The 15,948-nt window shown below is 35.3% G+C and overlaps 1 protein-coding gene across 2 annotated transcripts; it reads left to right on the top strand.

Annotated features, from left to right (window-relative positions):
* The first annotated feature begins 1,829 nt into the window (after positions 1 to 1,829).
* LOC131847668 (coiled-coil domain-containing protein 42 homolog) lies at positions 1,830 to 14,262 on the top strand. Of its 2 annotated transcripts, none has more exons than XM_059197302.1 (7): positions 1,830 to 1,928; positions 4,313 to 4,514; positions 4,748 to 4,921; positions 5,605 to 5,683; positions 7,305 to 7,444; positions 13,272 to 13,534; positions 14,201 to 14,262. In XM_059197302.1, the coding sequence occupies exons 2-7, from the start codon at positions 4,359 to 4,361 to the stop codon at positions 14,226 to 14,228; spliced, it is 840 nt and encodes a 279-aa protein (XP_059053285.1). In that variant the 5' UTR covers positions 1,830 to 1,928; positions 4,313 to 4,358; the 3' UTR covers positions 14,229 to 14,262. The 2 variants fall into 2 exon arrangements, with proteins under 2 accessions (XP_059053285.1, XP_059053277.1); XM_059197294.1 differs by lacking the exon at positions 1,830 to 1,928 and adding an exon at positions 3,142 to 3,298.
* The last annotated feature ends 1,686 nt before the right edge of the window (positions 14,263 to 15,948 follow it).

The raw sequence follows: 15,948 nt of genomic DNA, 5'->3' as shown, positions 1-15,948 counted from the left end.
TGTTGTTGAGAGTTGATGACTCTTGCCTCAGATAGTCAGCACCCAATAACGAGAGAAAATGATCTTTACATACCTGAAGTTTTCAGAGATCACTATAATTTTCTTGCACTATTTTTTTCTACTTTAATTATTAGTATTAAATGGATTCACAATTTATATATTTAATATCACTAATAAATTTCTAATCAGTTGCGCTTTTGGCAGTTCTAATCGTTCAAATAGCTGGCTAATGAAATTATTTGAAGTAACGATACTGTTCTATGATTGGGTATAATTGGACTGAAGCAAGGAAGTATACTACTCAAGAGGACTGAAGCAAAGAATATACTACCTGAAGTATTATTAAGTTTAGACCATTGACAAAATAGATAGGTTTCATTAAGTGTTGCCAGATGTCCGATGTGCTCTCCCCTAAATTCAGCCCGAAAATTCATGTTTTGCAGAAAACACTAAGTATTAATAATTAATCGACGCTAATTTTGGGGGAAAATCGCCAATTTATATTAATAAATATTTAAAATTAGATATATGACACCATATAAAGGTAATTTGTTTTATAAAAAAGGCAGTAAGTATTTATTTTAGTGAAAAATAAAAATATATATACAAAAACCTAATATTTATTAATACCTATACTTTATTAATTTTGTGATAATACATTTTAAACAAACACCTACACATTATTTCCGAGTAACTAATAAAAATGGGTAATATTATTAATTTCTGATAGTCCCACAACTTTATTTAAAAATAACTAAAACCTGGTAACTCGGATAATGTCAAATTTGTCTCCGGGTTATAGTTTATAGTTCATTATTGATGAAGATTGGCATAAGACAATTCGATATGTTCAATTACATGTAAAAATGTACCATTAATCTTCCTAAAATAAATTGTACAATAACACTTAAACTTAAAATGTGCTTCTTTTATTTCTTTTTTCCAACCCAATGTTAGTAAGTCTCCCAAGACTTGTATTATTATACCTTTAAGTGGGTTTTACAAAAAACCTTAGTTGCATTTTTTTCCGATACATGGAGATTTTTCCGAGAAATGGACATGAAAAAACTTGTCTCATCGCCACAAAATTCTCCCAGATTTCGGAGATGTGAATCAGTGAAGATGGTATCACTGAATGTCTATGGAATTTAACTGGGAATACCTTATTATTTTTTTTTTTTTTGTGGATGATAATGGAATGGTGCACCCGCCTGCGCTAACGGTTTACGCTGGCAGGGCACCAGTGGAGGATGATAAGATGAGCATGAGATCAGGTCAGTTAGCCCATCGTGACAAATTCACCAGGAATTTATCACTATGGTTTCCAGGGGGAACCGCGTGGAGGTCGACCTGACATGATACATTGCTAGCAATGGGGTTATCAATCCACATTACTAACAATCCCCTTCCCCCCCCTTATTATTATTATCGGGTCGTCCGCTGATCCTTTTATGGACCGCTGGGTACGGGCCCCGAGCTTACGCTCTTTACCCGGGCATACTGCTGGGGTATGCCACCCCAGCGTCGTTCGTTTACCGGCCGGCCGGAAGCCGGCTGCTTCCCAGCAGCCGGCTGAGGGAGTCGTGTAAGAAGACTCTATAAGTCGCTCGCCGAGCCGGCTTAATGCCGCCACGTCACGTAAATGACGTGATCAATCCACTCGGTGGAGAGAAGGTCGCGCGGGAGCGCGCGAGTTGCGTCCTGTGGGCGCGCGTGGAGAGGGGCGAGGTCGCGCAGGCGCGCTTCGCGCCCGCTGTCCGCGCGCGAGAAAATCGCGCGCGTCAACCGGACGACGAACTGCTCCACCGATGGGACCTTGAGGTCGCGGGCGATCACGTCATTACGGACGTACCGTCCGGCATTTGTGCACAGACGGAGGGCGGCGTTCTGTTGGACCTGCAGTCTCCGCCGCTGTGAGGCCGAGCACAGTGCGTACCATGCGGGGGCGGCCTGGGAATACCTTAGACTATTAATACACTACATCAATATTGTGACTCGAGATCTGGTTCGAATGAGTGACTTGAACGAATGACTTATGTTTTGTGCTAAGTTCGCTTATTTTATCTGTGGTGCTTATGCCCCTTAGCAATATGTATTTTGAAACAATCTTATTTTAAATGGATTGTAATGAAATGATGGCATCCACCAGCGCTAACAATTTATGCTGGCGGGGCATTCGTGCCAAATTCTACAGGGATTGTCCACGATTGTTTCTAGAGGGAACCGCGTGGAGATCGACCTGACATGGTAACAGTGCTAGCAATTGGGTCACTCAATAGATGGAATAATAAATTGTTTATTTACTAGATATAAACACATAGCATAATTGAGGTACAGAAAAAATAAATGTACAAAAATAAAAATGGAGGTAGGTAGAGGTAGTTTATGTCCCGCAAAAGTGAACAGGCTACTAACTCGGCATAAAGCTACAGATTAATTATAGCACTGATACTTTGTTGACTCCTATACTTAAAAATATATGTGTATTAAACTTCGAGTTCATTAGGTAATATATATTGTAATGGGTATGTTGTACATTTACGTATCACTATTATTGTAGAACTTGATGGTAGGTCTATTAAGTTAAATAATTCAGCTGTCATCCAAAAAAAATGAAGGCAACTGTTAATAATAATAACATGTTGCATGCATCAACTATAGAAAAATTATTTTACCATTAGAATCCTACATTAACAATCTTAAGAAGTGTGCTCTCTCTATTTACATAGATCACACTCCTTAAAATGATGGCCGGGTGTGAAGGTAAGCTCCAGACTCCAGGCGATTAGTTCTCAAATACACATTAGATATCGCACAGGTGTCCAATGAATATCACGAATTTAAAAGCTATACTCATTAAGTCGTAAGTCTTCTATGTCAGCAAATAACATATTTAATTCACACTACTGACGAAATAGAGATGAGGCACATAAGTACGTATCTTCTACTTTGTGGAATTCCAGAGAGTGGTGACTTGACCACTGTAGATGCCAACCATTCAAACATAAAACATCATACCTCTGATTACACATAGACTATGTAATACATTTACATTAATAAAAAATACAGATGATAAAATATCAACGAAAAAAAAAAAATGCTGTTGCTTAGCAACGACAACAGTTTGTGTTTTATCTTTCAATCGCGTCGTCAAATAGTCTGGAAATATTTCAAGATTATTGTTGAGAATGAAGAAAGTTACGAAGGATCTAGCACCTATTGCCATTCCTCATGGGCCACCAGTTGATTCTGCTGAGGAGTATTACAAATCTCTTATGGAAAGTGCCAGTATGGTGAAGTAAGCATCATTTTCATATTGCTAACTAGCTTTACCTAATGGACACTAGATGTTTTATGTCAGGTCTACTTTTATGATTACCCCGTTTGCAACCATTGTGGTTGGGATGAGGGAATTGTTAGTAATGATGAGTAATGCCCTTTGCTAGCAATGATACATGAGCTCGACTCCTACACAGTCCTCCTGGATCCTACCACAGATCAATATTCAGTGAGAAAACATAACCACCGCTATTAGAACTTGTGAGTGGTAAATTAGAACTATCAGCATTGGTAATCAAACTCCAACCTTCATTGAACCTACACTCATATTGCAACACGGGTTTCGCCTCTAAACGAGGCATCATCAACCAATGAATAGAGCTCGGATATGGCTTGGAAGCCTAGTGTTGACTGTTCGGCGACCATACAACACCACAAAATAATACCTAATTAGAATAATAATTACTACTTTAGGGATTTATATTATTTTGTTTAATTCCGCTACAATTAGCATGTGTGAGACCACAAATATTCGGTGTGGAAACTTGACTACCGTTACGACCTTCTCTAAAGGCGATCCAATTCCTAACGTTATTGACTGTACATATCGCGACACGTGTGTCACCTCTGAACAAAGCATCATCAGGCGATGAATAGAGTTCGGGCACAGTACGGAAGCCTAGTGTTGACTCCTCTGCGACCAAACCGCGATCCTCTCGCCGAATATTTGTGGTCTCACACCTGCTGAAAGTGAAATGGATTTTCGCATTTTGCGGAAGTCTGTTTCATTAAACAACATTTCACTAATCAACACCTAATTGTTGTTGATTGTAATTGTAGTGTAATTGGAAAATGTAATAATGACAAATGTCAAATAAGTGTGATGCAGACGAAGTTCCGCGGGTCAGCTAATTTGTAATATAGTCATCATATGTTCAAGCTTACCTTGAGATAATAAAATGGCGCCTGTAAGAAATAATTGTAATGATTTTAGTTTGTTTGTTGTGCAAATAAGGTCTCTCTTAACCCTCAGAAAATATCCAGTATGGGACGTGGCACGGCCAACACCACAAGTACTGATGGAGCAGGCTCGTCGAGATCTAATGGAGGCTGACGAGAAACTAGCCATCAAACGAGAGGAGGAAAAGAAGAACAGAGCAGCGATGGACGCCAAGTGGCAGGACCTGCGCACAAAGGAAATGCTCCTCAAGGAGTCCTTCATTAGTTTCAATAAGGTGAGGTTTTATAGTAACGTGTCGGGAGCGGGGACGTGATTATAATTAATAGAAATAACTAACTAAATACTAAACTAACTCGTTTCTAATGTGACGTCATAAATTTAACAATTTTACATCTAGAATTAATTTACAATTAAAATACTTAATAATATTACCATATTTATAACACCAAACCTACCCTTAATACGTGACGTAGTTTATGGAGGACTAAGTCCCATGGCTTTTTATAGTTCATCAGGGAGAACCAGGAGAAGCGTGACCGAGCTGAACGCAAGATGGTGGCAGACACGGAGGTATTGGAACGGAAGACGCACGAGACGGAGGCCATGCGACAGAGGGTCGCAGAAATGGAGGAAGTGAGGCAATTAATGGAGAAGCAAGTCAAGGATTACACTATATACGAGGTATGTGAGAAACTGTAACAGAAGTTAGCACGATCCAAGGGTGATCCAAACCTTAAAATCTCGTATGAAGTTACTCAAAAATCTAGTTATCTCCTAGTAGAAGATTTTTTATTTTACTTAGCACTTGATTTTATTGACAAGGATCTTTTCAATTATTGAGTCATACCAAACGTACAAGTACGAGATTTGTAACCTATAGCCCAAGAGCTCACGACGGCCAGACATTCGTCATATTAGTAAATATGAAAGATCTTGTATGTGTGTTCCCAACACAGGTAAGAACGATCACACATGAAACCTGGTTCGTGGTTCCTTTGGTAGGTAACAGGTAACAAAGGTGTAAAAATTTTCATATAGAATTTGTTATTTTATGAAACTCAATTTTTCACATACACACCGGACGTATGCCGAGTGTAGACAAACATATTACAAATACAGGCACAGGCCTTGTAGGTCAAAGAGCCAAATCAAACAATATTTATATACAAGATTTTATATTATTTTTATACCTTTTTACGATGCTAATTATTTTAATATAGGCAACATTGTACTGTCCTTATGAGAGACCATAAATAACGTGACTCATTGAGTTGTCGGGGAAAGGGTGGGGGGGTCGACAAAGTGTGGAACCATTAAGACCTCCGTCTCTGGATCCTAGGCTGCTAGTAACTTTTTAATTTCAGGACTACTTGATGGCGGTTGTGCACAACTATGCCGAATTCAAGCAGCCCCTCGATGTTTTGAACAGATATGAGGCGTTAGGTAAGAGTAATCAGCCAAATCAACTGACTCCAAACAGAAGAATCGTATCCCCAGTATCGTAGTCCCTTGTAACAAATCGAAGCGGGAGCCTAAGAATTAAAATAAATCTAAGTATATACGTATATAATAAAAAGAAAAAACTGTGAAACAAATAAAAGGAAAAAAAAACAGAAGAACCGTATATTGCACGAACATCCTCCATTTTTATTGCATAAATGATAAGCTATTGATTTCTAATTTTTTTATTTTTAAATAATATTTACATACTTTTTTGTTGTAACCAAAAAGTATGTAAGTATGACATAAATATTATGTAGCGTAATATTTACAATATTGTAACCAATGACGTGTCTGTAAACATTATTCACTATCTATACTGTGTAATCTTCTATTGAATTCATGATGAGTTATGATAAACAGAAATTTTATGATAAAAAGAAGCAAATTCTCCAACTGACATAGGACACACTCGTACATATGTGTATATATAGGATATATGAGCACCCGAGCGAAGTTTGGCCGAGCCACTAGTCTATCTAATATGTAATAATTAAAACGTCCGTCTTATTATGTTGCTGTATTATGTGTATCTGTCAACGAGTAGTAAAAGACTACTCGTTGACAGAATGCAAAAACTAATGAATATCTTTTCTTTGCGATTATCTTTGGAAGCCCTTATATGAATATTTTTCCCCGTTTTTGTAACATTTTTCACTGCTGCTTCGCTTCCATTGGTCGTAGCGTAATGTTATATGGCTTAAAGCTTTCATCGATAAATGGACTATCCAACACAAAAATAACTTATCAATTCGAACCAGTAGTTCCTGACATTAACGCATCCAAACAAACAAACTCTTCAGTTTTATAATATTAACAGATTTTAAGACGTAATGTGTACTACATGCGCCGATAGTTTTCGTACGCTCGCGGCGTTGACCTCGACCTTGAACATACACACAGCTGATTCGCGAGTCAATGCTCTATTACATTATATTACATTACATTAATTGCTCTATTTGTAGGTTATTTGTGATAATACTATCCTTTTAAGAAGAGACGGGAGTGTTGAAACATTAAATAATAAGTAGTTTTTTAATTATTTAAAATAGATGACTTGATGTAATGTATAGTCAAGAAAGATATAATAGTTTGAGAAACACTATTGTAAGGTCAGATTAGTCATAGGCAGGACTAAAATGCCCCGCAATGGGAACGACCGGTAGTATCACAGCTGTCCAGCTGTCAATAATAACGTGACATCCGTAGTAATATTTATGTATACATATATGTACATACAATAATAATAATAATAATCTCAGGACAGCCACTAGCCCCAAGTTAAGCTACCTAAAGCTTGTGTTATGAGTATTAGATAACTGATAAATACGTATATATTTTCTTCGTAAATACATACATATTATATTTAGAAAACACCCAGACCGACACAAACAATCATACTCATGAATACAAATGTTTGCGCCGTGCGAGGAATCGAACCCGCGACCATCAAATATATACATGAGGATGTATACATATACGTGGCCTCAGCTCGTTTACCATACAATTTCCTTAAAAACAGTACAAAGTAACACCTAATATAATAAAAGACTTTTATTAACAGCTGCTGCTAAGAACACGCTGGCAGAAAGACAAGAGCGAGATCTGGAAATGCTGGAGAATGCACGACAAGAGATTGCTTCTCTTACTGAAGAGAAAAAACTGTTCATCATGGGTTTAAACAACACCCTGGCAAATCTGAGAGTAATACTTTTAAAACATATTGTTTGTGGTGCTTGTGTTTAAAACATATTGGTTGTATTGACCGTGCTTGATTTTTTTTAGTTTGTGATAATGGAATGGTGTGGGTGACACCATTCCATTATCACAAACTAAAAAAAATCAAGCACTACAAGCCTGCTCTAACGGGGCGCATATATACGCTGGCGAGCACCAGTGAAGGATGATAGAATGAGTTTGAGGTTAGGTCAGTAACCCGACAAATGATGAATAACGCCCGATGAATGATAAACTCACCAGGAGTTTATGACGATGGTTTCTAAAGGGAAGCGCGTGGAGGTCAAACTGACATGCTACATGATAGCAATGGGATCATCAGTCCACATTACTCACAATCCCCACTACTCCTTAGTCAGCCCGACGTTCTTCTCCAATTTACCCCTTTCCTTAACACGTTGATAACCGCATTGAAAAATCTTATTTCTCACATAGGGACTCGCATTTTTTCTGTTAATTACTTATATTATTTCATTAATTTGATTTTAGTGTACAATAATTTGAGGTAGACATTATTTAACCCCTTGATTTGTTTCAATTAAAGTGCCCACGGGTGATCATCCGGTCCCAATTTGTAAATTTACTTTCGTTGCGGAGTGACCCACCTGTGGGCATGCGGTCTTTAACGTGTTAAAAAGCTGGTAACGCAAGTGCAATTCCTCTGGAATGACAAGTGCTGGGGTTTGGTGTTGGTTGGGTTTAAAGGTTTTTTGGGTTTAATGCTGTAAAAATATTACTGATAGGATATTTTTTCATCATTCATTATCATCTTATATCATTCCGAACTGACGGTAGATTTGAAATATCCTAAGAGTCTGTAATAAACCTACATTAATAAAGATATTTAAATTTATATTTTGAAACGCAAATAACAGTTTTATCAATAATATTATTAATCATAGATAATATTATTGATAAAACTTTTATTTGCGTTAAATGGCACACTCAAGGTACAGTAATAGAACAGTTACGACAATTAATATGACGAAAATGATGCAAAGTGAATACATATACATTTGGCAGACACATTGGTAATTGTGTACAATATAGACGCAAACAACATATGAGCAGTGTGTGTGTGTGTGTGTGTCGCCATATACCCATAAAAGGCATTGCTCAGTGTATTGTTTGCTCAAGCATCGTACCACACTTTACTACGCGTATATTATTCGTATTAGCAGTGGCACTCAATGAGGAAATAGCCATTATTATTGCTAAAAGTTGCATATAGATGGCGTGATTGGTATCGATGGAATTCTTCATAGTTTTGCAAACGTTTTAAAAAACAAAACTGTGTTTTCAAAATAGTTTAATCCATTTTAAAAAAAATATATATACATGTTAAAATGAAATAATGCGTTTAGAAAAGTAATTTTCATATATTTACTCATTTTGTTATTTTCCAGTACTTAATTACACTTTAATCAGTGCTAATACGGGGCTCAATGTTTTCAAAATGCTTTCATAGATGGCATTGTTGTCATTTGTATCGGCCTAATTAAATGTCTTTTTTATATTTTCCAATAATAAGCACTTAATATATTATTATTGTAAATTAAACATATAAAAAAAGTTTAAGTAAATTAAAAATAGCCGAACAAGCAAATAATACTATTTCCAATAATACTTATGTATGAAGTGTTGTCATATTAAAAATAAATACATGTATTATCGATTTTTTTTAATAATCGATAACAGGATTTTATTACAGCGCATTATTCGATGATGCTTTTAATGAGTCGTTGTGAACAGTAAATTTTCATTATTTTGTATTAAGTATAGCAGTATTCCGTTTCAAAGAACGGAATATAGTAGTACATTATTACTGTCGTTGGTTATTTACATTTGTACTGAAAAATCGATTACATAATAATTTAAAATATCGAGTACGAATCGTAGCTGTCTTCGAATACTGGCAACTGGTAAGATTAAAATAGTTTTAAAAAAAAGAGAGAAATCGACCCTAACTCGAATACCATAAAGTTTATTTTCCTTTCTCATTAATATCATAGCAGTTTGTTTTTAACTTGCGTATGACTCTGTGGTATGATGTTTAACGTGTATTGTTATTGTACGGTGCATACATTTCAAAAATTATATTTTAATGTAGGTACAAACATTTCTTTCATACATTTCATACATGTCAAAAATTATCTTTTAATGTAGGTACATACATTTCTTTCATACATTTCATACATGTCAAAAATATCTTTTAATGTAGGTACATACATTTATTTCATACATTTCATACATTTCAAAAATGAACTTTTTATGTAGGTACATACATTGTTTTCATACATCTCATACATTTCAAAAATTATATTTTAATGTACATACATTTCTTTCATACATTTCATACATTTCAAAAATGAACTTTTTATGTAGGCACATACATTTGTTTCATACATCTCATACATTTCAAAAATTATATTTTAATGTAGGTACATACATTTCTTTCATACATTTCATACATGTCAAAAATTATCTTTTAATGTAGGTACATACATTTCTTTCATACATTTCATACATGTCAAAAATTATCTTTTAATGTAGGTACATACATTTCTTTCATACATTTCATACATTTCAAAAATGAACTTTTTATGTAGGTACATACATTGTTTTCATACATCTCATACATTTCAAAAATTATATTTTAATGTAGGTACATACATTTCTTTCATACATTTCATACATTTCAAAAATGAACTTTTTATGTAGGTACATACATTTCTTTCATACATTTCATACATGTCAAAAATTATCTTTTAATGTAGGTCCTTACATTTCATACATTTCAAAAATTTCATACAATACATTTCTTTCATACATTTCAAAAATTATCTTTTAATGTAGGTGCATACATTTCACACATTTCAAAAATTTCATACAATACGTTTCTTTCATACATTTCAAAAAGTATTTTTTAATGTAGGTACATAACACCCCATGTCAGACCCCTTATATTTGGATGAAACTTAAAAATAATGCCAAAAATATTAGATGAATATATTTTTAATACGAATATTGTTTTATTTTTGTTCATCAACTTTATCCCTCACTAACAATACTAGTAGTAGTACATAACCTGGTTTATACCGCTAAAGATATTGAAAGATATACGAGTAATTCAGAATGTTATCAAGTTCAAAATAAGCACACATTACTTGCTTAGATAACAGAGTAATATTACTAGTAATAAAAACATTTGTAATACCCATATGTATACTACGTATGTATAGTAAGTACTTACGCTGCGGCGCCGTTTTTTTATCGTCTAAGTACCTCATCTAATCTACGCGCGGTAACCGCGCCGACCGACCAATAGGATAGCGCCTCTCGTGTTTCCAGAAAGTTCGCGACTAACGGACGATATAGTAGTAAGGCAATGAGTGTCCCAGTGATATCATTATAATATTTTCTCGTTAAATTTTATTGTAATATACACAATTTCGCACTAAATAACGTGTTACCCCGTTACACATTTCTAATAATGAAAAACCTAGACCGACCCTGTTCACTTAATCTTACAAGATCTGACTTTAAAAATTACGATATCCTCATATAGCCTTTCATTTCCCCTTTCAATACTTTTTCGCATTAAAAAGTAGCCTTTCTCAGGGTCTACATTATCTGTCTACCAAATTTCAATTAAATCAGTTCAGTAGTTTTGGCGTGAAAGCGAGACAAACAGACAGACTGAGTTACTTTAGCATTTATAATATTTGTAAGAATATCGCTATTAAAAATAGGGGTTGGTGAAAGACGGGTGAAAATTTAGGCGTGTATGTATTTTCAATATAATATTATAAATAAATAAAAAATTGTCCATAATACAAAAAAATATTTTTTCGGGGTAGGCCACCCCTATGACTTAGGGGTATAAAAAATAGATAACAACCCTACCTCAGACCTGGGAAGTATACATATCAAATTTCATCAAAATGTGGGAGAAATATGGCAACTAACACTGTGATACAAAATTTATATATAAGATATAGTGGAATTCTCATTAGGTAAAAGAGGGGTACATCGTAGAATACATGAGGTATATACCAGTAAATTAATTGTAGCTAAAATCAGTCTCATACATATAACGATTGAAATAAAAAATCGTATAGCCCGATTTTGATACGTACGAGTATAAACGTATCAAAATCAGGCTATACGTATAGCGCAGACGCGTTACAACATATCAAAAAAAATAGGCATGGAATGTAAAATAAACCATAACACAATAGGTATATACATTGGCACATAAGCCATATCTGCAGAGTGTCGGCTAACGATATTATACCTACACATTTACATTGAATCTTGAATCGTCCCTAATGAGGTACACGATACAGTTACCTACATATCTATTATATACATATCTTTGCAAAACAGATGTCATGTAGACTGAATTCACTGCCATCTATTTTCATGCTTTGTTACTAAGCACCCACTAGTAATCCGAACTGCTTCAGATCTAGCGACATCTAGCGGCTACGGTGGCGAAATAAAATAGCCCGAAGAATAGCCCGAGTTAGGAAGGAACCATTTTCTTGTATGGGATGGGGTATCTGTATGTAATATTATGTTATCTGTGGTATTAGTATTATATGGTGTGATAGCAGGTTTTTTTATGGATGATAATGGAATGGTGCACCCGCCTGCGCTAACGGTATACGCTGGCGGGGCACCAGTGGAGGATGAGAAAATGAGCACAAGGTCATGTCAGTTAGCCCATTGTGACAAATTTGCTATGAATTTATCACGATGGTTTCCAGGGGGAACAGCGTGGAAGTCATCTTGACAGGGTAGATTGCTAGTAATGGGGTCATCAGTCCACATTACTAACAATCCCCTTTCCCCCCGCTGGCATTACAAACACATCTTACCCCTCCGATCGATCCTCCGTCCAATTCAAATTGAGATCGAAATTACGACGGCCTGAGCCGAGTTTCGAACCCCCAGCGATGCTCTCAGGCTAAAATCGTGTCTGTCAGGCGTCAAATGTTGCTAGCATTGTCAATAGCATGTCAATAGTATAATCATTGCGAAACAACGCAATTGGATGGATTAGAAATAAATTCCAGAGTACGTCGGCTTGTATGCCATTCCTGTTACCAAGATAATAAAGTAGGTATCAACTTTATTTACGTGCCACAAATAACTAATTTAAACCTACGACATACAATTCTGAACATTTTATCAATAACAACCAAATAGGATGCTTAATATTAAACGGCCAATCTCAAAAAATACATATTATGCACAATATACATTAATGCTTTCGGTTTAAGGTCGAATTTTATGTGATTTCAAGAGTATTTCAGCGAAATATCTCTACAATCTTTTAAAAGATTTTGCCCTGCCTAGAACTGTAGTGGGTTTTATATTAAAACGTGTATCTAAAGCTAATACTTTCCGCATTTAGTCTCTCTTCTGGGCCGTTGTGCTGGTGTACTATGTTCCTCTCATATGTGCAACATAATTTATATACTTCAGGATTACGTGAGCCGTTCTTCAGAATGGGTTACAAAGGATACATTTCATGGTAACCAAAACTGACCTAAAGCTTTTCAAAACCTTGTTTAAAAATATTCTGCTAATCGTGTCTATGGCTATACTTTTAAATGTTTGTTTTTAAATCGAAACTGGCCCCCTTGGCCCCGAGAGCTACGTTGTCTAGAAGCCATATCATGGTTAATCCGGTTTTGGGGAATGGGGATGAAGATTCACCTTGATGTAATTAATAGGCATCTAACATCCAACATCCCCTTGAACTGGTGACATTATTGTTCCACAGTGGCGTTATGACAAAGTCAGGAACCGCGTCATAAAATGGGAGTTGGCCCTCAACCGTCTGAAGGAGACCGCCGCCAGGAAGCACGTGGAACTATGTCATGTCCGCTCAGCCATCTGGAGCCTCTACACCAAGATCTGTAAGCAGAAGGGCCTCCCCATTGACGTGAAGAGTTCCGATTTCGAGCAACAGCTGGTCGTCATTATGAGGGCGTTGTTGGAGCTGAGAAGGATTTACAGAATAGCACAGAGGAGATCTAGAGAGAAGTATGTCATTAATACTGTAACAGACAGCCAGAGATGTGCAAAGTATTTTACAAAATGTATTTAAATAGAAAATACATTGCGTTTTCTAAAGGAGGCATAACTCCGATCAGAGTCGGTTTCTATCTATATGTTTAAAATTTTTAACAATCTTCAAAAACGCCTATATACATGTACTGCACTACGTAGATCACGATCCGTGATACCACTACTGCGTTGCTATTCCAGAGCACTGTCTCTAAAATTAATCATCAAAGTCGGCCCACCTATAAAAAAGTTTTGAAATAACAAAAAATTACAGTCGAATTGAAAGCAGCCTCTTTTTGGAGTAGGTTAAAAAGAAAACTTTATCTCTACATATGTATACACTCGCGAGCAACCAAATCGACTCAAGCGCTACCTCTATATTCAAACATTGTTCTACATAAAAGGATAAAACATTTAAATAGAAATTATATGTCATTTGAAAGCTTGAAACCTAAGGTTTAAAAAAACATTAACACCATAAAATAAAACAAGTACCAACATGTTCATTTGCGCAATTAGGGCGTATGGGACAAATTAATCACTGCGCTACTTGCGAGTTGCGCTACCCTGTACCCCTATAGAAACCTCTATGATCTTTCAACCCTCATCAGTCGTAAATCAACGGTTGCTATTTTTTTTCAGGGATGCAGAATCAATGCACACTGTGTAGTGGTGTGACCAACGTAACCTTTACATACCTTTACGTACGACTGAATGTTATAAAAATATTAAAATAAAATAAAACATTTTTTTATGTAAATACATATTGTGTGGTTGTACAAGTTAGTAAGAGTTAGGTTTGAATATCTTTTATGTCAATTCATTGTCGGGTTTATTTTCATTTCAAATTTATCGTCGTTTTACACGAAAGTAATATTCTTGAACCATACAATATTTGTTACAATAAATTAGAACAAAAACTATTTGTAATCCTTCGTAACTAATACATTGTTATCTAAAATCAATATTAATATTATAAAGCTGAAGAGTTTGTTTGTTTGAACGCGCTAATCTACTACTGGTTCGAATTGAATAATTATTTATAAGCTCACAGAAGAAGTGATAAGTAGTGAAGATAGTATAGAGTCACTGTCCCTATGTATGCTTAAATCTTTAAAACTAAGCAACGGATTTTGAAGAGTTTTTTTTTTAATAGATAGTGATTCTAGAAGAAAGTTTATATTTTAATAAATACAAGTACACCCGTGCGAAGCCGGGACGAGTAGTTAGTTGATAAATAAAAATTAACCTTAACACGACTTATTGCTTTCTCATTAGACAAGTGAGTATCAGCAACATGTACTGATATTTTTTTTATTTACCTACACACAAATTTATACAATATAATATAAAAACAATAAGCCGCAAAACTGCTCAGCAGTTTTTGATTTTGTGTTTACTTCGAATTTATTATTGTTATAAAAATATACATGTATTTACATTAGCATGCGTAATTGCCTTGTGGTCTGATAGGTAACATCATCATCAGTTGCAGCTGTGGATATGAATACTAATAATTATTATTATTAACTAAAACTATTAATAAAAATTACAAATTGGCCATGTAGACACCGACGGAGCTAAATGTTCCACTTGCCAGGAAATACTAGGCAGGTATTCTAATGAAATAAGTTGAAAATGGGGTCCAATTATGAAACACTGATTAACAATTCTCACTTGTCGCAAATTAAAATTGAAAGTACCCCAGGACTTCACGATTTCCAGGTACTGCGCGTCTATAAAATGTTAATACTAGTACCTACTCTCTGGGATGAGCATTGTTTTCCTGTTTTTAATTAGTCACCGGAGAGATTGTGGTATCCGGCATTTTGTATTGTAAATTTAATTATGAGTAATTGTATTAAATCGTAATAAATTAGATGTACCGAATAATATTTTATTTTCAATCAGTCGTAAAAACTCTATAATATCATATGTATCTATTTTAACACTTTGACGGACAGTATGAACAAGTTAAGTTCGAAAAATAACACTATATGTTTTTGTAATTTTTAGAATATTGGACGTATAGTTTTACTTTGTCGGCTTAAGTAAACCTAATTTAGAGAAAACACGATCGCACTACTCCCTTCACAACTACGTGCGTACTAAAGCTGCAAGTCGTGTGGAAAACAAAATTCAACCTAACAAGTTTCGAAAATATGATACTAGGCTTCTACTCGTACTCGTAAATGCACGTTTGTGCCGCTATATACGCAGTGTCCAAAAACGACCATGTCGTTTTAATTCAATTCAATTCAAAATATCTTTATTCATGTAGTTCTATTACAGACTTATGATATATCAAATCTACCCTCAGTTCGAAATGATTTCGAGATGAGAAGAACTGACAAGAAACTCAGGTCGTATTTTTTTAAAATGTGGTACAT

Source organism: Achroia grisella, unplaced genomic scaffold (assembly GCF_030625045.1).
Source record: "Achroia grisella isolate CSIRO2021 unplaced genomic scaffold, CSIRO_AGI_Agris_v1 utg109, whole genome shotgun sequence".
NCBI lineage: Eukaryota > Metazoa > Arthropoda > Insecta > Lepidoptera > Pyralidae > Achroia > Achroia grisella.
This window is presented reverse-complemented; position numbering and strand designations above follow the sequence as displayed.

What these genes read in the sequence shown, in the direction of transcription:
- LOC131847668 (XM_059197294.1), top strand. Translation starts at nt 3,189, where the DNA reads ATGAAGAAAGTTACGAAGGATCTAGCACCTATTGCCATTCCTCATGGG. An exon ending in ACACCCTGGCAAATCTGAGA is followed by an intron (nt 7,445 to 13,271) that starts GTAATACTTTTA and finishes ATTGTTCCACAG; the next exon opens with TGGCGTTATGACAAAGTCAG. An exon ending in CAGAGGAGATCTAGAGAGAA is followed by an intron (nt 13,535 to 14,200) that starts GTATGTCATTAA and finishes ATTTTTTTTCAG; the next exon opens with GGATGCAGAATCAATGCACA.